The sequence below is a fragment of the Callithrix jacchus genome, chromosome 22, assembly GCF_049354715.1.
Source record: "Callithrix jacchus isolate 240 chromosome 22, calJac240_pri, whole genome shotgun sequence".
In the NCBI taxonomy this organism is placed as follows: domain Eukaryota; kingdom Metazoa; phylum Chordata; class Mammalia; order Primates; family Cebidae; genus Callithrix; species Callithrix jacchus.
The window spans coordinates 42137800-42159361 of record NC_133523.1 but is presented as its reverse complement, the minus strand read 5'-3'; the positions used below and the strand labels follow the sequence as shown (position 1 = coordinate 42159361).

At 42.5% G+C, this 21562-nt stretch overlaps 1 protein-coding gene across 3 annotated transcripts in view; it reads right to left on the bottom strand.

Moving 5' to 3' along the window:
• Positions 1-21562, bottom strand: part of CARD8 (caspase recruitment domain family member 8) — a 27464-nt gene extending 5902 nt beyond the window's left edge. For 2 of the 3 annotated variants that reach the window (XM_008988319.6, XM_078359340.1), the window contains exons 1-9: positions 21449-21562; positions 19356-19462; positions 15529-15651; positions 12466-12618; positions 6089-6129; positions 5311-5461; positions 4755-4984; positions 4416-4678; positions 183-308 (exon numbers count right to left, since the gene is read on the bottom strand). In XM_008988319.6, the coding sequence (XP_008986567.4) occupies positions 183-308; positions 4416-4678; positions 4755-4984; positions 5311-5461; positions 6089-6129; positions 12466-12618; positions 15529-15651; positions 19356-19414 (1146 nt within the window). In that variant the 5' untranslated portion in view covers positions 19415-19462; positions 21449-21562. The remainder of the gene's footprint in view (positions 1-182; positions 309-4415; positions 4679-4754; positions 4985-5310; positions 5462-6088; positions 6130-12465; positions 12619-15528; positions 15652-19355; positions 19463-21448) is intronic. The other variant, XM_008988322.6, reaches the window with a different exon arrangement.

Genomic DNA, 21562 nt, shown 5'->3' with positions numbered 1-21562 from the left:
AACTCTGCCTGTGTTAAGGTCTTGGAAATATGTAATTTGATTAAGACTGTTGTCCTGTATTTTCAATTTTTAAAAACTTTATATTTTGATTGATGAAAATACTGCATTTTGCTAAAATTCTATTTGTTTCAAAAGTACAAAATATTCTGAAATCTGCAGTGTTAGGTTTGAATTCTACCAACCGTGGGTATTATTTCCAGATGAGCAGAATTAGACACAATATAATAGGCACCAAAGTTCAGGGGTTCCATCGGGGGCGAAGTCTGCAGACGCACACCACAGAAGCGGCTTTCCTCATCATCTACTGCCTGAGGAAGGAGGTGCAGAAACATTAGAAAGCACAGAAAAAAGGAAAGCAGCACAAATAGTGGCACAAAAGTGTTCTGTATGTTAAGTAGCATGTAGAATATGATTCAACATGCTGAGATGACAGGGCAGGGCACGGCGGCTCAAGCCTGTAGTCCCAGCACTTTGGGAGGCCAAGGCGGGTGGATCACCTAAGGTCAGGAGGTCAGGACCAGCCTGGGCAACTTGTTGAAACCCCATCTCAGATTGAGATGATAGATATTTATGTCTTAATAAAATATACAAATAATTTATTGCTCCATAATTTTCACAGTGGACACACCCATGTGTCCAACACAGATAGACGGAGAGCTGTAGAGTGATAAACTAGACAGATAGAAAGATGCCTCTATGCAAAGAAGATATTAACACTTTGCTGATGGACTTCCAAGAGCCAAAGGATTTCTTGTAAATGCCAACTTATCATAATTTCTTGTACAGTTTGATTTTGTTCTTACACTGTAGAGAGTTTAGCCAGGGGACTTATGTAACAGGGGACAAAGGGGTTTCCTTTGGATGTGTCAGCAGAGGACTGGTAGCTTGGCTGTGTCTGTGAACATGTCTATGATGGGCAAGGGTAGAGATGTTCCTTCTCTCTATCACGGGGCTGCTGTGAGATGCTTGGCCACCTGAGCACCAGTGAGCAGATACAGAAGAGTGAGGTCCCCTCTGAGAGGCCCAGCAGCTGGAGCAGAACTCGAGACCTGGGAACAATCTGAGCAGCCACCAAAGACAAATAATGGAATTCAAACAATAAGAAAACCTTTCAGAAGTCTCAGGTACAACTCAACAGAGACTTTATGGAATGAGTGAGCAATAATTTAAACCAAAAGCAATGATAGTAGGCAGTATTATTAGTCCAGCTGTTAGACACCCTTGGGGTAATGACTGGGAGGGGGCACAAGGGGGCCTCAGGGAAGTTGGTGATGTTCTGTGTCTTGCTCTTGGTGGATACATGGGTGTGTCCACTGTGAAAATTAGGGAGCAATACATTATGTGCATATTACATTAATTTAAAAATATCAGTGATAAATCCCAGCACGTTGGGAGGCCGAAGTGGGTGGATCATGAGGTCAAGAGATCGAGACCATCCTGGTCAACATGGTGAAACCCCGTCTCTACTAAAAATACAAAAAATTAGCTGGGCATGGTGGCGCGTGCCTGTAATCCCAGCTACTCAGGAGGCTGAGGCAGGAGAATTGCCTGAATCCAGGAGGCGGAGGTTGCGGTGAGCCGAGATTGCGCCATTGCACTCCAGCCTGGGTAACAAGAGCGAAACTCTGTCTCAAAATAAATAAATAAAATAAAATAAAAATAAAAGTATCAGTGATATTGATGAAGGAAGGATAGGCAAAGCTGAAACCTAAACTGGGCCCGGAAGACCCCCACCCAGGCGGCGCTGAAGGCATTAAGAAGCAGACACCCAGCCAGGCGTGGTGGATCATGCCTGTAATCCAAGCCCTTTGGAGGCCAAGGAGGGTGGATTACCTGAGGTCAGGAGTTCAAGACCATCCTGATCAACATGGTGAAACCTCGTCTTTAAAAAAAAAAAATTAAAATAAAAAAAAAGAAGCAGACACCCAGATAGAACAGCAAAATGGGACTATCCAGGGGCCAACAGCCTTCCAAGCTGAGAGCCTCAGGGCCTGACAGCATTCCTGGCTGAGGGCCTCAAACAGTTTCTGACCCACTTAGTTATTCTCTCTGAACAGGTGATTATTATTAACTAACAGGTGTTCTGTCTTTTCTCACAAAACCAAGAAAAACTAGGTAGCCAGCTGGTGCCTGCTTACTACTGGTCAAGGACAAACCAGAAAGTAGTCTCCATGAGGGATCCCCGGGGGCAGGACCACATAGCCCGTGCTTAAAGAATTGTTTTAACCGGTGTGTGACAGACATATACTGTTTTGCTACTTTAGAATGCCTCAAGCTGTTTTCCCCTTGTGGGGGGAGGAGGATGCCAGGTTTTCCTTGCCATCGTTCTTCATAGATCAATATAACTTTATCCTACACTCAGCATTTCTCAACAGTAGACATCACAGCAGGAACCTTATGAGCCAGAAGAGAATGGAGTCCTATTTTCAAACTGCTTAAAAATACTGTGCCAATCACAAATTTTAAATCCTGCCAGAATAAGCTTCACAAATGAAGGAGAGAGAGCTTTTCCCTGACAAGTGAATTCTGACAGAATTTGTCACCATTAGATCAGTCCTATAGGAAATGCTCAAAGGAGTTTTGAACATGGAAAAAAAGGTCAATATTCATCATCATAAAAACACATGAAAGTCTGAAACTCACAGGTCTTCTAAAGCAATTACACAAAGAAGGAAAAGAAACCAAATGGGAGCATGGTAGGGTAAGAGAAAGAATAAGGAGCTCACACAACAACTGGGTAACAGTTAACATTGTGTTAGGAGCAAAAGCTCACATGTCAATATGAACCTTGAATGTAAATGGATTAAATACTTCACTTAAAAGATAGAGACAGGGAGAATGGATAAAAAACATGAACCATCTATATACGGCTTACAAGAAACTCACCTTACTGGTTAAGACACGTACAGACTAAACGTATTAGGTTGGTGCGAAGGTAACTGCATTACTTTTAATGGCAAAAACTGGTTACTTTTGCACCGACCTTAAAAGGTAGAAAAGGTATTTCATTTCGACACAAACCAAAAGTGAGTAGGAGTAGCTATATTTATCTTAGATAAAACAGACTTTAAGTCAGAAACAGTAGAAAAAAAAAACCCTCCACAAAGGTCGTTGTGTAGTGATAAAAACATCAGTTCACAGGAGGATATAACAATTCTCAATGTTTGTGTACCCAACACAGGAGCATCCAAATTCATAAAGCAAATATTACTAGACCTAAAGAAAGAGATACAATATTATGGAGGACTTCAACAGCTCAATCACAGCACTAGACATACCACTGAAACAGAAAATCAACAAAAAAATCATCGACATTAAATTGGACATTAGACAAAATGGACTAAGAGATACTTACAGAACATTTACCCAACAATCACAGAATACACAGTCTTATTGGCACACGGAACATTCTCCAAGGTAGATCACATGTTTGTAATGTGGCTAAACAAGAGCCTCAATACAATTTCACAAATGAAAATAAGGTCAAGTCACTTGAAATCAATTGAAATTAAAGAACAAGCTTCTGAATGATCTTGGGTCAATGACAAAATGAAGATGGAAACGATGGAATCTTTTGAAATGGATAAAATTGAAACACAACATTTCAAAACCAACTGGACACAGGAAAAGCAGTGCTAAGAAGGAAGTTTATAGCATTAGATGCCTACGTGAAAAGAAAATAAAGCACAGATGAACAACTTTATGGTGTTTAGAAAAACAAGAACCACTGAGGTGGGCAGTTTGCAAGGTCAAGAGATCGAGACCATCCTGGCCAACATGGTGAAACTCCTTCTCTTCTAAAAATACAAAAATTACCCGGGCATGGTGGCACACACCGGTAGTCCCAGCTACTTGGGAGGCTGAGGCAGGAGGATCACTTGAGGTCAGGAGTTCAAGACCAGCTTTGCCAACCTAGCAAAACCTGTCTCTACTAAAAATACAAAAAATTAGCTGGGCTTCCTGGCAGGCACCTGTAATCCCAGCTACTAGGGAGGCTGAGGCAGGAGAATTGCTTGAACCCAGGAGGTGGAGGTTGCAGTGAGCTGAGATTGTGCCACTGCATTCCAGCCTAGGTGACAGAGTGAGAACCTCTCTCAGAAATAGAATAAAATAAAATAAATAAAATTTGGTGAGAGAATTTCTGTATATTATTTCTTCTGCCCATTCCACAACATCTCCTCTTTGAGAGCCAGAAAAGAAAGCTCCCTTCTCAGCAGTCCTGAATTTCTGCGGGGATTATTGCATGTGGCTCAATGTTCTGCACCTACAGGTGAACCTCAGGGAGAGTCATCTATGCTTCTCTCCATGAAAACTGTGCCTTGTCCTTTCTGTTTCACAAGGAACTGGAGGGGCCAAGGGGATAAGCTGGAAATATAATTCTCATCTTCTCTGGTCTCCTAAATCACTCGGCTTACCTTCGTTATCAAGGCATTGCTGGGGACAAGGTACAAGTGGAACTTAATATCTTCGGGATGGGAGTGATAATACATCAATGTGTTGGAGGTGATGGGGATGGAGAGGCGGGTCCCACTGGCGATCCGCAGCAGGATGCCCATCAGAGAGAAGCTGGGGTTTTCTAGGACGGCATAAAAAGGCTCCACCCGGGCTGGATGCTCCAGGACCATCCCTTCATCTTTAAAATGGGCAACAAGGAACCAGGAGATGTCCACCTCACCTGCTGCAGGAGAACCACAACAGCAGTGAGACAGGATGCACCCCTGCAGCCCCCACAGCCTCCGCTCACCCCGCAGTACCTTGGAGGGAGATGAAGTGGGGGAGGTGGATTTCGTAGACAGCCTCCTCTGGCTCTGCAGTGATGTCAAACAAGGGGCCGGCCACCAGCCACTGTTCATGGTGCTGCAGGTCCAGGGCCAGGTGCTGACTCCAGGAACCAAATGCAATTCTCACTGTGGCTGCAGCCCTTACCACGAAACCGAGGCCTGTGGCCGACCACAGATACCAGCCAGCAGCAGGGAACCGAATGCTGAAAGGAGCCAGAGTGATGTCATGATGGGAGAACCCCAGGACTTGGATTTAAGCAGCTATGTGCAGAGAGAGGTGGTATTTGAAGTGAGCAAGGTTCAGGACCCATCCGGGACTTTCACTCCATTAGAAAATGCTAGCGAGTTCACTAACCTCTCTGGGCCCCAATTTCTCTGCACTCTATATATGTCGAAATTAAAATGCCGATTTCACAGTGCATGAAATAAACATATTATTGATGAAATTTCGGCTTTCATAAAGAACGGAGCCTACACACTTCCTTTATATCAGAACTGTTTTCAAATCATCAGCGTCGTCCATTCTTACCTGTATATGTTTGCATTCTCGTCAGTCAACTCAACATCCACATTTCCTGCCGGCCTCAGAAACTGAGGATTTTTATAATCTTGTCTGACATCAAAATGGAGTTTAGCAGCACGAGAGGAAAGTGTCTGATGCTCTTCTGAGTGTCCAACTCCTGGAAAGAAAATACGAGCCATGTAAGAGGTAAGGAGTTGGAAGAGGCATGGCCGGAAGGACTCCTGGGGGCTGAATTACACAGGTGCTGCTGGGACTACCAATATCGAATGAGAACAGACAGTGACTAGAATATGGAGTTTTGCTACTTTGAATCCAGACAAGGAAAGACACAAGAACGTTCTTTGTCATGAGTAAAACCCAATTTCCATAGGGTTTTCTGGGAAGCCAGGCTGGACAGTTTTGGTGGTAGGCACCATTTGCTGAGGACTGGAGTCAGTGCATCTAAATGTCCGCTGGTCCCAAATAGCAGGTGACACCTTCTGCTGGTGAGGAAAGCCCAGGTCAGAAAAGGATCAAGCTCCAGAGCTGAGGAGGTGAATGGGCGAGCATTCTTCCTAGCCCCTGCGACTGTCCCCAGCCGCCAGGACCAGCCCCTGGTTCCCCTGAGCATTTCCGTGCCCCAGCGGTGGGAGGCTTAAATGTCCCCATTTAAACTGCGTGGTACACCGTGGCCAAGGCAAGGAAAAGCACTCCTGGTCTTCACTGTGCAAAAGACCCCAGGCAAAACCACAGAACGTTTCCACCAATCCAAACGCCCTTCACTTCTCTCCCTGTTAGCCATTACCTGAATCTTCTTCCTCTGAATATTCCCGATCTTCTGATACGCTGGAGGTTGAGATTCCCATGTTACAAAAATATTTAAAAAATCAAGAATTAGTTGATGAAAATGAAGACAATGTTATTAAAACCTAGAGCTGCAGTGCCCAGTAGAGTGCCCACCACCCAGATGTGCTGTTTACATTTGTATGAATTAAACGTAGGTCAACTTTAGTTTCTCAGTTAGACTGTCCATATTTCAAGTGCTCCACACCTGCACGTGGCTCATGGCTGTAACACTGTGTAGCAGGGAATGAAACACTTCCGTCATCACAGAAATTTCTCTTAGGACGGATCTAGACTATCAAAAAACAGAAGACATTTGAATAAAGATATTTTTACATATATATGTATTAAATATATGTTATATATAAAATATATAATATATATTAAATATATAATATATTAAATACATGTTATAAATATATATTATATATGAAATATATGTTATAAATATGTTATATATTAATATATATTTTAAATGTATTATATATAGTATATTTAATATAAATATATAGAATATATTTAATATATATAGAATATATATTAAATTTAATACATATTCTATATATTAAATTTAATATATATTCTATGTGTATTAAATTTAATATATATTTATTAAATATATATTTTATATATATATTCTAAGACTTTAGAATAAAGATATTTTTATCCAGATTTATGAATAGTGGAGCTAATGTTCTCCCTAGAGCCCAATGTGTCTTGATATCTCTCCCTCTTCTCTTTATTTTATGCCGGTGTTCAACGTGGACACAGCCAGCTTCTCTGGCTTAAATTGCTCCAATTGGTATCATATGATGTTGGAATCAAAGACTGAAGCAGTAATTGACCGACACGTGAAATGCGTGCATTTATATGCTAAGGTAATTCCAACCTTGGCCACACCTGGGAAGCTTTGAAAACCACCCATTACCCAGGTCACAGCCCACACCAATTGAATCAGAAGTCTGGAGGTAGGACCCAAGCATGGGTGCTTTCAAAGCCTCACGGGTGATTCCAACATCAGCCAACATGGACTCCATGGTCTACAGGGTGAGCCAATGGTTCCTCAGGCCCCTGGGGAGAGAAATCTGCCCAAAATCAGGTGATACCTTGGAGGAAGGCAACCAACTCCATTAAATTCTCTGCTTTGGGGTGTTTGAATGTGGAAAAAAATCAAGACTAGGGGAGTCAGAGGGCGAGACTCCCAGTCCCTAAGAGGGTAGATGATGAAATAGCAAATAAAAACAATGTTTATTTCTGTGGCAATGACAGTTATGGCATAACAGATGCTGCTGTGGGATCATGAAACATGGTTAGCTTTTCTGCTGACATTTCCTTAGGTTCCCTGGTCCTTCGATCTATTCTTTGCTATGTCTGTTTATTTCAACGTGAAAGAGACCAGCAGAGAAATCCACACGTAGATTAGGTTTAAAAAGAACAGGTACCTGGAGAAGCGGGATGAAGAGAAAGGCTCCATATCGCTTTTCTCAGAAGGGTTCTGTGGGCAAGCCAAGCATGGAGAGACCCTTGGTCTGACATCCTAAGGCTGGTTGCCATCTGCAGCTGCACATTTCACCATGGATTCGGATAGCCACATGCAAAGCAGCAAGAGTAAACCTGCTATTGTATATTCTCTCTCCTGGTGCATGTGCATGGCAGTCTGCCTGCTGAGGAGGGCTTAGAAGGTGGGAGGAGCCAGCGCTGAACTGCTCATTCCCAGATCATGAGAACCAACGGTTCCATTGTCAGGGATCTTGCAAGCTGGTTGTTCAACACAACCCTTAGTCTAAATTAAATGATACAAACTAACATTTATTTTATTTTATTTTCTTCAGCCTCCTGAGTAGCTGGGATTACAGGCATGCACCACCACACCTGGCTAATTTTTGTGTGTGTGTTTTTATTTATTTATTATTTTTTTTTAGAGGGAAAAAGAGAAAAAGAAGGGGAAAAAAAGAAAAAGAGGGAAAAAGGAATATTACTTCATTCCTAAAATGGGTTTCAATAATGGCCGATCCATATTTTGAGTGTCTAAAGTGGTTAATGCATATTTTATGTGTTTAAAATGGAGACCTCTATTGTGTTTATTTGTTCTGGCTCTGAGTTCAAGTCCTGGATATCGTTATCAATTTGTTGTCTCGTTGAATCTAAATCTCATTATGTGTCTTATGTATCTGGGTGTTAAGATCTCTTATTGTTACATTAATCCTTTTACCCTTGCATCCTTGTAGCTTTGAAATCTATTTTATTAAGTGTGAGAATTGCAACTCCTGCTTTTTATTTATTTATTTTTGCTCTCCATTTGGTTGGTGAGTTTTTTTCCATCCCCTTGTTTTGAGTCTTTGTATATCTTTAGATATATCGTTAGATTTTGTGGATAATGTATATTTTGTGTGTTTAAAATGGAGAGCTCTATTGAGTTTATTTGTTCTGGATCTTAGTTCCAGTCCCGGATATCGTTATCAATTTTCTGTCTCGTTGAATCTAAATCTCATTATGGGTCTTATGTATCTGGGTGTTAAGATCTCTTATTATTACATTAATCCTTTTACCCTTGTATCCTTGTAGCTTTGAAATCTGTTTTGTCAAATGTGAAAATTGCAACTCCTGCTTTTTATTTATTTATTTTTGCTCTCCATTTGGTTGGTACGTTTTTTTTTTTTCCAACCCTTTATTTTGAGTCTATGTATATCTTTGGATATACCGTTAGATTTTGTCTGTATCTTTTGATTGGGAGATTTGGTCGATTTAAATTTAGGGTTGCTGCCATTTGATATTAACTGGCTATTTTGTCCTTTAGTTGATAAAAATTCTTCTTTATGTTAATGCTGTTTACTTTTTGGTGTATTTTTAGAAAGGGTCATACTGGTTGTTCCTTTCTGTGTATAATGCTTCTTTTAGAAGTTCTTGTAAAGCAGGCCTGGTGGTAATAAAATCTTTGAGTACTTGCTTGTTCCTAAAAGATTTTATTTTTCCTTCAAATGTAAAGCTTAAATTGGCAGGATATGAAATTCTGGGCTGAAAGTTCTGTTGATTAAGTATATTGAATATTGGCCCCCACTCTCTTCTAGCTTGTAGGGTTTCCGTTGAGAGATCTGCTGTAAGCCTAATAGGCTTACCTTTATGGGTAACTTGATCTTTCTCTCTGGCTGCCCTTAATATTTTCTCCTTCGTTTCGATCTTGGTGAATCTAATGATTATGTGCCTTGGGGTTGGTCTTCTTGAGGAATATCTTTGTGGTGTTCTCCGTATTGCCTGGGGTTGAATAGTGTCCTGCTTTGCTAAATTAGGAAAATAGTGTCCTGGATAATGTCCTGGAGAGTATTTTCCAGCTTGAATTCATTCTCTCCGTCACATTCAGGTACACCAATCAAGCGTATATTAGGTCTTTTCACATAGTCCCATATTGCTTGGAGACTTTGCTCATTCCTTTTTATCCTTTTTTCTCTATTCTTGTCTTGTCGTTTTGTTTCATTAAGTTGGTCTTCGACCTCTGATACCCTTTCTTCTGCTTGATCCATTCGGCTGTTTAAGCTTGTACATATTTCACTAAGTTCTCGTGTTGTATTTTTCAACTCCATAAGTTCATTTGTATTCCTCTCTATATTGTCTATTCTTTTCAACATTTCATCGAACCTTTTTTCCAAGTTCTTAGTTTCTTTACATTGGGTTAGAACAAGTTCCTTTAACTCCCAGAAGTTTCTTATCATCCACCTTTTAAAGCCTACTTCACATAATGGAACACAGTCCTTTTCCATCAGGGCTTGTTCCATTACTGATGAGTCCTTTTCCATCAGGGCTTGTTCCGTTGCTGATGAGTCCTTTTCCATCAGGGCTTGTTCAGTTGCTGATGAGTCCTTTTCCATCAGGGCTTGTTCCGTTGCTGATGAGTCCTTTTCCATCAGGGCTTGTTCCGTTGCTGATGGGTTCTGATTTTGGGTATGCTCGGCCTTCTTAGGCTGTTTTTTTCCCTTCATTGTAGATGAACCGCCTGTCTAATTAGGTTTCTGAGTCGACGTCCGACTTATTGATTCCCAGTGCTGGGATCCGAGCCACCCACTGTGGCGGCCTAAATAGCAGCAGTAAGACTGATGGTGCTCTTCTGCCAGGGAATCTCTGGTCTGGCTTCACTCTTGAGTCCGCAACAAGTGGCTCTGACTTCCCGGAGCTCCAAACTCCGGTCAGTAGAGGAAGCAGTCCCGTTGGCTCTGCATGAAGAGCTGCTGCGCCGAGATGCCGGCAAAACCGCTGCGGCGGCCACAAGAGTCACGCTGGCAAACCGTGGGGCTCCTCCACTGGGAATCGGCTAATCGGTGAGTGACGAAAATTCGTCTAAAGATGTGGCGTCGTCTTGTTCTCTGAGCTTTCACTGGGAGCTACAATCCCGAGCTGTTAGTGGTCGGCCATCTTGGTTCGATCTCACAAACTAACATTTAAATAAATCCTATTAACAGGAATACATTCTTAAAACATACCAATTTCTAGTTTTTTTTTTGTTTGTTTTTTTGAGATGGAGTTTCGCTCTTGTTGCCCAGGCTGGAGTGCAATGGTGCGATCTTGGCTCACCTCAACCTCTGCCTCCTGGGTTCAGGCAATTCTCCTGCCTCAGCCTCCTGAGTAGCTGGGATTACAGGCACGCGCCACCATGCCCAGCTAATTTTTTCTATTTTTAGTAGAGACGGGGTTTCACCATGTTGACCACGATGGTCTCGATCTCTTGACCTCGTGATCCACCCGCCTCGGCCTCCCAAAGTGCTGGGATTACAGGCGTGAGCCACCGCGCCCGGCCCCCAATTTCTAGTATTTTCTACACTACATTTTTCTAGACTTTCTAGCAGTCTATGCCCTTGAGGTTATTTATGTCTACTGTATCTGTGTGATGAAAATGTGATGACGGACTGCTGTAGGTGTCCTTCCAACGCCCTCACCAGGGACTTCAGGTTGGTAGTTTGAAATCTGCCATGATGGAGATATTCACCCCTTGGAAACTGGCATATGCTACAAATAGAGGCATCCTCCCCTCCCGGGTGTTAAACCTCAGGACCCCACTGCAGCCTTCAGACTCATCATTAGCCAGTTCCTAGAGAATTAGGTTGGTGTTAGGCATTGAGTAATAGCTCAGCCAAAATAGCGCACTGGTCTTTGATTGCATTGTTCCTTGCCTTTTTGTGCATAGGTTCTCTACACACCCCATGGAAGAAAATGTCATTGCTTAAGGTTTGATTCAAAAATTTCTGGAATTGTGTGGCAATAATGCTCATTCATTCTAATGAATAACATTCACTTTTATAAGTGATTATTCATTCAATGAATAATCATAAGCTCATTACGTTCATTCATTATACACATTCATAATGAATGAACATAAGCTTCTTCCCTCTAATGACTTATGCGAAACATATTTTTAAATACTTATTCACCATTTGTGTATACTTTTGGCAATGACAAAATGTCTACTACATCATTTTCAAAATTGTGTTTTTACCTTTTTATTATAGTTTGTTTTCTTCAGCTTAAAATCAGAGGACTTTAAAATATTTTTCATTCCTATGTTTTCCTTCTTTGTGGTTTAATGCTGATTGCATTGTTTCCTCAATGATTTTTTCAGAATGTCCATAACTAGTGTTCAGAAATCCCATTAATATGTGCATTTTGATTCATAGTCTGTAACATTGCTCAGTTTATTCCTTACTTTGAGTGGGTTTTTAGGAAATTGCTCAGGGTTTTTTTTTTTTTTTTTTAATGTGGGAGGATTTCTTGGACTTTTAAAGACAATTATTTTTCTTCTTTGTGACCTTGGGTCCTTTTCTTCCTTTTTTTCTTGCATGATTGTTTTCTGTAGCAAAATTCTGCAGGACAATGTTTAATAGAAAGGAAAAAAAATGAACCTGTGTGTCTTGTTCCCATTTTTAGGGGGAAGACAGTCTTGCTTCCCACTGAGTATAATGTTTACTGCAGGTTTTCTGTGCATCTTCTTTTTTAGGTGCTGGATGTTCTATTCAATTACTAGCAATTTTTAAAATTTTAATTATAAAATGTATGTAGTCCAGTGTTTTTATTCTGTGTCAATGAGATGATTACATCTTAATCTTCCTTGATTTTCCTAGTATGGGATATTATATTAAATTCTTTTGAACAGCTTTATCGAGTATAATTGATCTACAAAAAATCCTTCATCATTAAGATACTCAAGTTGATGAGACTGAATATAAACCTGTGATATATTATTTCCTCTGATTCCAATGAAAATCACCTAAATTCCTCCTGATTCTCATGTTTCTCTGTGATATTGAGATATAGCGACCAATGCTGTCAGCTTTTCTCAGAAATAGTTTCCCTTACCTGAAATCCTCATCCTCAAAGGGTTGATGCAGTTGATGCTCAGGAGGAATGCCGGACAGTGACTCCTCTGCCTCCATCTGATCCTTGCGTCTTAGGATATTTTGTGTGTCGCACGTCATTTCCATGGTTGGATAGCATATTCTCTCAGATTCTCTAAAGAAACAGAATGGGATTTGCACTACAAATATAGGGTAGGCTCTGCAGGAAGATTTTATGTTAATAGCCGTAGACCCCATATTTTGTCTTTAGGAAAGTCTTTTCTCAGGCTCCCATGGCGCCATCTCACCTCTCATTATATTCAATTTAACTGTCTTTCTGTCCCTTGCTAAATACTGGTTTTTACACCCAGGAAGCAGACCTCGGTCAATTCTCAACACGTACTGTTTGCCACAAGGTGTAGTTGCATAACAGGTCAACCTGACTGAAAAATGTAGGGAAAAAATGAGATTCCTGGTTTGTACTCCACGTTCACCCATCATTTGCGCCAAAGAGAACGGAACCCTAGAATGACTGACTTAAAGCCCAGGATATTAGTGAGACTGGGCATGTGTGAGAACAACCCGTGGAACAATGGTGGTCCTCTTTTGCCCTCTGCTTCCACATGGTGAGGAGAGTCTGGGTAAAGACAACCAGGCTCAGAGGGAAGGAAATGATACATATTGTATTTATTTCCTTCTTCCATCAAAGATCCTTATTCAGATATGGAACATGAAAGCCCCATGCTAGATCCTTTCCTCTTCTTCCTTCTCAAGGCTGGGCTCTGGTCTCCTTCGGGTCATGGAAATCAAGATTGGGGTTAGAAGGGAGTGTCCATTGAGCCAAGATTGTCCCTGGCCAGTATGACAGCCACTAGCCACATATGCCTGTTTAATTTTATTTTCAGTTTGGGAGCAGGTACTGTTTATTAACTGACAGGATTAAAAATATAGGGCCAGGCACGGTGGCTCAAGCCTGTAATCCCAGCACTTTGGGAAACTCAGGCGGGCGGATCATGAGGTCAGGAGATCGAGAGGTCAGCCTGGCTAACATGGTAAAACCCCATCTTTACTAAAATTACAAAAAAATTAGCCGGGCGTGGTGGTACGCGCCTGTAGTCCCAGCTACTTGGGAGACTGAGGCAGGAGAATCGCTTCAACGCGGGAGGCGGAGGTTGCAGTAAGCCAAGATCACACCATTGCACTCCAGCCTGGGCGAAAGAGCGAGACTCCATCTCAAAAAAAATAAATCTATAAATAATAATCATGACAGACACCTTAGTGTCTTAGTTCACTCTTCTAAGAAGCCTATTGATCTGGTCCCCTCTGTTGCCAGCATCTCCACCGTCTACGAAACGGGCGGTCTTTTTCTTCACTCCACCTCATGGAGAGGATAGTTTAAAGGGCCGCAGGAAGTTGTTTCTTCAAAGCATTTTCCAGCAGTATATATCTCAGGAATCTAATCCTCCACACACAGGATGCCACCTGTACCAAGAGGTCAAACAATGAGTGTTATCCGCCAAAGCAATTTGCTTCTTCTTGGATTTGCCATAACCACGCTTGTAGATTAGTTCATTTACTGACTTCAGATTTGGGTCCCCCCATGTAATATATGGCTCTGCAATCCTCAGCATGTTAACTGAAGCCTTGTTGAGGTTCACAAAGGTCCCATCAGAGATTTGACGAAGGAGAAGAAGCTGCAACACCTTTTGGACCTTTGGACTCACACCATTGACCCCTCTGGTCCTGATGACAAAGGCCAGTCTGGGTTCTGCAGGTACCCGAAAGTTGCCAGCTTTTCCTGGCATCCTCGCCATTTGAATTTCAGTTCCGTCCATCTGCCTATATTCCTTGTGACAGTGTTTCACTTTTTCTTAGATAAGCTTCCTCCCTGCCTTTCTAAGTATCTTTTGGGCAAACTTCTTTCTCCGGCACTTGACCTTCAGCTCTGCAATATTCCTTTGCTTTTTCTACCAGGCCCCGATCCTGCTTGGCTTCCGCGATCAGAAGAGATCGGGTGCATCTAGACTGGTACAGCGGGAGACTCCTTTCCTTTTTCCTAAGGCTTTCTGGCACAGCAGGAACCTTCTTCTCTGCGACACCCTCCATGGTTCCAGCCAGAAAAACATAAATTTTAATTTTAATTAGCTAATTAAATGTGAAAACCAGTTTCTCATTTGAACTACTAGCACATAAGTGTTCAGACGCCACCTGTGGCCAGTGGCTTCCATATTGGACAGCAAAGGTAGGGAGCATTTTCATCCTGGTAAGAGCTCTCTACTGGACAGCACTGACTAGTCATCTGCTACTGTCCGGTTGGCCAAAAAGTCCTGCTTTGGGGTGTCTGGCATTGATTTAACCAACCAAAGTGGTTCTTTGAGCCCTACCATCCATGGTCTCCTGTGTGTAGTGCTGCCCTTGAAATATCCCCTGGAAAACGGATGGATGGACTCAGCAAGAGTGAGGAATTCCTGTGTTCATTAGCAGTACTTTCAACCTGTCAAATGCCACCCGGAAATACAATCTATACCTGAGCTAACAGCAATGTATCAATATCAATGTCCTGTTTTTGACAGTGACCTAGTCTTACTAAAAAGCATTGGCCAGGAGTGGTGGCTTGTGCCTGTGATACCAGCACTTTGGGAGGCCAAGGTGGGCAGACCACCTGAGGTCAGGAGTTCAAGACCAGCCTGGCCAACATGGTGAAACCCCGTCTCTACTAAAAATACAAAAATTAGCTGGGTGTGGTGGCACATGCCTGTGGTCCCAGCTACTCAGGAGGCTGGGGTGTAAGAATCGCTTGAACTTGGGAAGTGGAAGTTGTAGTGAGACAAAATCATGCCACTTTTGCACTTCAGCCTGGGTGACAGAGCAAGACTCCATCTCCAAAAAAAAAAAAAAAAAAAAAAAAACAAGAAAAAGAAAAGAAAAAAAAAGAAATTTAAAATTATAACAAAAAAGAAAAAGAAAATAATATCCTGATTTTATGCAATTAGCCAAAATATCTCTGCTTCATATGAATTTATACAAGAGAGAGAAACAAGATTCAAAATCTTCCATTTTTCACCAAAGAATATATGTCTCTTACTCATGGAATATGATCTGAGGAGGAAAGAAAGCTGCTATTGTCACATCTTTTTCATTCTGCTGAGTCACTCTGCCACGGGGCGACAAAAAATACTTCTTCTGTCTGTATCTGCATCCACACAGCCTGGGAAAACACAAATGGAGTTAGAATGTTAAGTACGTGGGAGGAGCCTGATGGTCAGACAGTCTCTTCACTGTGATGTAGTGTGAAGCAGCCCCTGATCTTGCGTCCATCTTTAGAGACGCCGTCTCTGAGGCCCATCCTATCATAAAAGCCCATTCCGCCACACTTGTGTTGAATTAACTGCATCTCTGTCTCCACTCAGGAGACAGTGATCTTAGCAGGCATGCCTCCTTTGATTTTCAATCCCTGATGGCACAACAGTCCATCACACTTGGTGACATTCACTCCAGGCTTCTGAAACAAGACAACATTCTTTTAAGTGTAGAAGCATAAGAAGGGCCCTACTCTTCCATCCATCGCTGATCCTTAAAAGGAGGGAATGTTAACTTAATTGAGTCAAAATGCACAACACTGGATGGACTGAACTTCTTCAAAAGCAGAATCTTGAGCTGGGTGTGATGGCTCATGCCTATAATCCCAACAATTTTGGAGGCTGAGGTGGGCATAGCACCTGAGGTCGGGAGTTTGAGACCAGCCTGACCAACATGGAGAAACCCCGTCTCTACTGAAAAAACAAAAAATTAGCCAGGCATGGTGGCATTTGCCTGTAATCCCAGCTACTGCGGAGGCTGAGGCAGGAGAATCGCTTCAACCTGGGAGGTGGAGGTTGCAGTGAGCTGAGATTGGTCCGTTGCATTCCAGCCTGGGCAACAAGAGCAAACCTCTGTCTTAAAAACAAACAAACAAACAAACAAAAAAAACAAAACAAAGCAAAGCAAAGCAGAATCTCTTATTTCATGTGAGTGAATTATGAACAATGCAGACGAGGGAAATGTGCATTTAAAAGCATTTGTGGACATTTCTTAATCACTAAAGACATATCAAAAAGGCCGAGCGTGATGGCTCATGCCTGTAATCCAAGCACTTTGGAGCCCAAGGCGGGCGGATCACCTGAGGTCTGGAGTTCAAGACCAGCCTGACCAACATGGTGAAACCCCATCTTTAAAAAAAAAAAAAAAAAAAAAAGACGTATCAAAAAACTTATCCTCGGCCAGGCGCAGTGGCTCACGCCTGTAATCCCAGCACTTTGGGAGGCCAAAACGAGAAGATCACCTGAGGTCAGGAGTTTGAGACCAGCCTGACCAACATGGAGAAACCCCATCTCTACTAAGAATAAAAAACTAGCCAGGCATGGTGGTGCATGCCTGTAATCCCAGCTACGATGGAGGCTGAGGCAGGGGAATTGCTTGAACCTGGGAGGTGGAGGTTGCAGTGAGCTGAGATTGCACCATTGCATTCCAGCCTGGACAACAAGAGGGAAACTCTGTCTCAAAAAAAAGGACAAAACCTTACTTAACCTCTCTGAATATCAGTTTTCTAACTTGTAGAATAAGGATGCAATGTCATCATCACAAATCCTTGTGGTGATTAATTCTCGAAGGCTAAAATTACTTAGTACAAGACCTAATATATACTGAGTTCCAGAAAATGACTCATCACAGTTGCCTTCAGCATTCCCTAGTCTATGGTCTTTTGTGCATGCCATAGGCTCTAGTCAGGTCCAGCTACTATTTTAATTAAAAAAAAAAAAGCATAGACTGGATGGGTTATGAACAGTATAAATTTACATCTCACCACTTTAGAGATTAGAAAGTGCAAGACCAAGACCCTTGCAGATTTGGCAGCTGGTGAGGACCTGCTTCCAAACTCATAGGCAACGGTCTTTCTGTGTCCTCGTGTGGCAGAATGGGAAAGGAGTTCTCCAGGGTCTCTCTTTTTTTTTTTTTTTTGAGACAGAGTTTCACTCTTGTTACCCAGGCTGGAGTGCAATGGCGTGATCTCGGCTCACCGCAACCTCCGCCTCCTGGATTCAGGCAATTCTCCTGCCTCAGCCTCCGGAGTAGCTGGGATTACAGGCACGCGCCACCATGCCCAGCTAATTTTTGTATTTTTAGTAGAGACGGGGTTTCACCATGTTGACCAGGATGGTCTTGATCTCTTGACCTCGTGATCCACCTGCCTCGGCCTCCCAAAGTGCTGGGATTACAGGTATGAGCCACTGCACCCGGCCCAGGGTCTCTTTTATAATGGGATTAAGGTCATTAGTGAGGGATCTGCCTTCATAACTTAATCACCTCTCAAAGGCCCCACCTACTAATACCATTTTATTGAGAGTTAGGGTTATAACAATGAATATTGGAGGGACACAAACCTTCAATCTACAGCAGATTCTGAATCGTGTACATAGAAATCTTTGGATACATTCATTTATTCTGAGTTCCAAGACTGCAAAATAGTGCATTGATTTGGCACAATTGAGATGTGTGAGCCTCATGCTATTGAGGAGCTGTTAAAACACAGACGGGGGACAGTTTAGTGAGTCATGCTGTACAGTTCTGCTCCAATCTGGGAGCCATGCTATGGGATTGTCAGGAGCATAGTCAAAGCCACGTGACACACGCACCAGGGAGAGAGCTGGAAGAAGACTCATTTTTGCTCAGGTATGAAGTCACCGTGGTCAGAGTCAGGCATGGAGAGAGGAGGTCTAAAAAGTATACCTGGGTTCCCATGGGGGTTTTCTCCTTCAGTCATGCAGAGATGAATGAGTGAATGAATGAATGAATTAAACATAAGCAGAGCCTTAACCTGCAGAGTGAGAGAAAATGTTTGCAACCCACCCATCTGGAAACGGTTTAATATCCAGAATCTACAAGGAACTTAAATAGATTTACAAGAAGAAAACAAACCCATTAAAAAGTGGGCAAAGGACATGAATAGGCACTTCTTGAAGGAAGATGTTTATGCAGCCAACAAACATATGAAAAATGCTCAACATGACCGGTCATTAGAGAAATGCAAATCAAAACAATGAGGTATCATCTCATGCCAGTCAGAATGGCAATTATTAAAAAGTCAAGACACAATAAATGCTGATGAGGCTGTGGATAAATAGAAACCCTTTTCATTATTGGTGGAAATGTAAATTAGTTGAACTATTGTGGAAAACAGTGTGGCAATTCCTCAAGGAACTAGAACCAGAAATACTATTTGACCCAGCAATCCCATCACTGGGTATATACCCAAAGGAATATAAATCATTCTATTATAAAGATACATGCACACATATGTTTACTGTAGCACTATTCAAAATAGCAAAGATACAGAATCAACCCAAATGCCCACCAATGATAGACTGGATTAAAAAATGTGGCACACATACATCATGGAATACTAAGCAGTCATAAAAAGGAGATCATGTCCTTTTCAGGGACATGGATGAAGCTGGAAGCCATTATCCTCAGCAAACTAACACAAGAACAGAAAACCAAATACTGCATGTACTCATAAGTGGGAGCTGAACAGTGAGAACACATTGACACGGGGGGGGGGGAACAAAACACCCCAGGGCCCGTGGGAGGAGTGAGGAAGGAAGAGCATCAGGATGAATAGCTAATGCTTGCAGAGCTTAATACTTAGATGACGATGGGTTGGTAGGTGCAGCAAACCACTGTGGCACACATATACTATGTAACAAATCTGCATGTCCTGCACATGTAGCCCAAAAGTTAAAATAAGATAAAAAAGAAATGTAAGCAGATCCTTTTCCTCCAGAAAATATCCGTGGTGCCCTGTAGCGCATGAAAAATCATGAGATGCAGAAGAATGAGGCAACAAGAGCCCTCACAGAGCACACAGTCACTCACCATTTCTGAAGCCATCTCCCACACCCGAAACTCTTTTTTGAAGATCTCCTTCTTCCCATTTATCAAGAGATGTATTTATGTATTTCTCTACTGTATCTCTATTAACCCTGAGAAAAGAAAAGAAGATTACATTGAAACAAGTCAGAAGGACCTTCAGATAAATGCTAGCTTCCATATCTCCACAAGACAGATAAAAGTGCTTATTACCTAGGAAGTAAAACAATAAAGTTTTTTTTAAAAAAAAAAAAAAACAAGAAATGAGTGTATTACCCATTCAGGAGCCATGCATCACGCCCAGCAGTGGTAGGCACTTAGGACAGAGGCCGACACAGGGGAACTTGTAAGATAAAAAGTTTTTCGCGGGGCTGGGCATGGTGGATCATGCCTGTAATCCCAGAACTTTGAGAAGCGGAGGTGGGCAGATCAGGAGTTCAAGACCAGCCTGGCTGACATGATGAAACCCCGTCTCTACTAAAAATACAAAAATTAGCCAGGCATGGTGGCAGGTACCTGTAATCTCAGCTACTCAGGAGGCTGAGGCAGGAGAATTGCCTGAACCCAGGGGGCGGAGGTTGCGGTGAGCCAAGATGGCACCACTGCACTCCAGCCTGGGTGAAAGAGCGAGACTCCATCTCAAAAAAAAAAAAAAAAGTCCATCGTATTGTGGTTTGCAATCAGGAAAAAAGGTGGCAACAAACGAAATGTCCATCACTAAAAGAATGGATGCATTGATTATAGTGAAATACCCCAGCTTGAGCTGGGTTATAATGAATACATTTTAAACAATCCTGCCAACTCGCTATGTTTGCCCACCCTGAGTTACGTAGGGCATTCTGTTCCCAAAGCTTGCGGTCTGAGACACCTGGCATCTTTGTAACCCACTTTCTGAGAAACGGGGCCCACTGGCCCTGTACATCCTGTATCTCTAACTGTGTAACTGCTACCCCACATCCTGAATAAAAAAACAATTTTAAGTAGAACTTTTTGTTAGGCAACCCTCCCCCCCGACTTCCCTTAACCTGCTCCTTCGGCTTCTGTAAAGCGCCCCCCGGGTCTAAACTGGTATAAACTTTGTTCTTGGCCGAGAGGTTTGAGCTCTAGCTGACACTCGGACGCCGGCATAAAGGTGGACTCTCAACACGCTCAGTGCGTGGCGCTTCCGTGTAAACTCGCTTGGGTGTAACAATAATATGACCATTGCATTAGTTCTGTAGAGCAGTTACCATGAATTGCTGAAACCATGGGTTAAACATTGATGAATATTCACAATATTGGTTAAAATTAAATCGCAGAAGAAATTGTACAGCGTGACACCAAGCAAATACAATTTTTAAGTAATATAGAAAATGTTATTTAAAATATATGCAAAATATTTAAGACATGAAGGGAGATAAAGACCTGTTTCTTTTTTTTTTTTTTTTGAGACGGAGTTTCGCTCTTGTTACCCAGGCTGGAGTGCAATGGCGCGATCTCGGCTCACCGCAACCTCCGCCTCCTGGGTTCAGGCAATTCTCCTGCCTCAGCCTCCTGAGTAGCTGGGATTACAGGCACGCGCCACAGTACCCAGCTAATTTTTTGTAATTTTTAGTAGAGACGGGTTTCACCATGTTGACCAGGATGGTCTCAATCTGCCGACCTCGTGATCCACCCGCCTGGCCTCCCAAAGTGCTGGGGTTACAGGCTTGAGCCACCGCGCCCGGCTAAAGACCTGTTTCTATGTAGTGGTACAGCCGAGAGGAGGAGGATGCATTCCAGAAATTTCATACACTGCTTCAATTTTACTTAAAATATTTTATGTATTACCTATATTATCCGTCTTATTTTAAATAATGGGCAACGATACTACAAACTCTGCAGAAGCATCATGTTTTCCCCGGTCCGGATGCTTGCCCTGACCCCGTTGACCTCCCACAGCCAACACGGTAACTGGAAGTCTTGAGAGCTCACTTCCCTCTAATCTCAGGAAGCCCTCCCTCTCTGTGAGCATTATCGCAAAAGAAGCTGAGAACTAGTGAAACTGAAGCCTAAGGGGATTCTCCCGTTTGTCCCATCCTCCCTAAAGTCACCACCTGCTGCTTTCCTGGAGCTCTTACCAGGTGAGTTTCAGGAGCCCCAGGGTACAGAAGAAGAAGCGGAGGCTTGTTGCTAGGACACCGCCAGGCTGCTCTGTGTTCGGTTCTCCTTGGTCATCAAGAAAGGGAAACCCC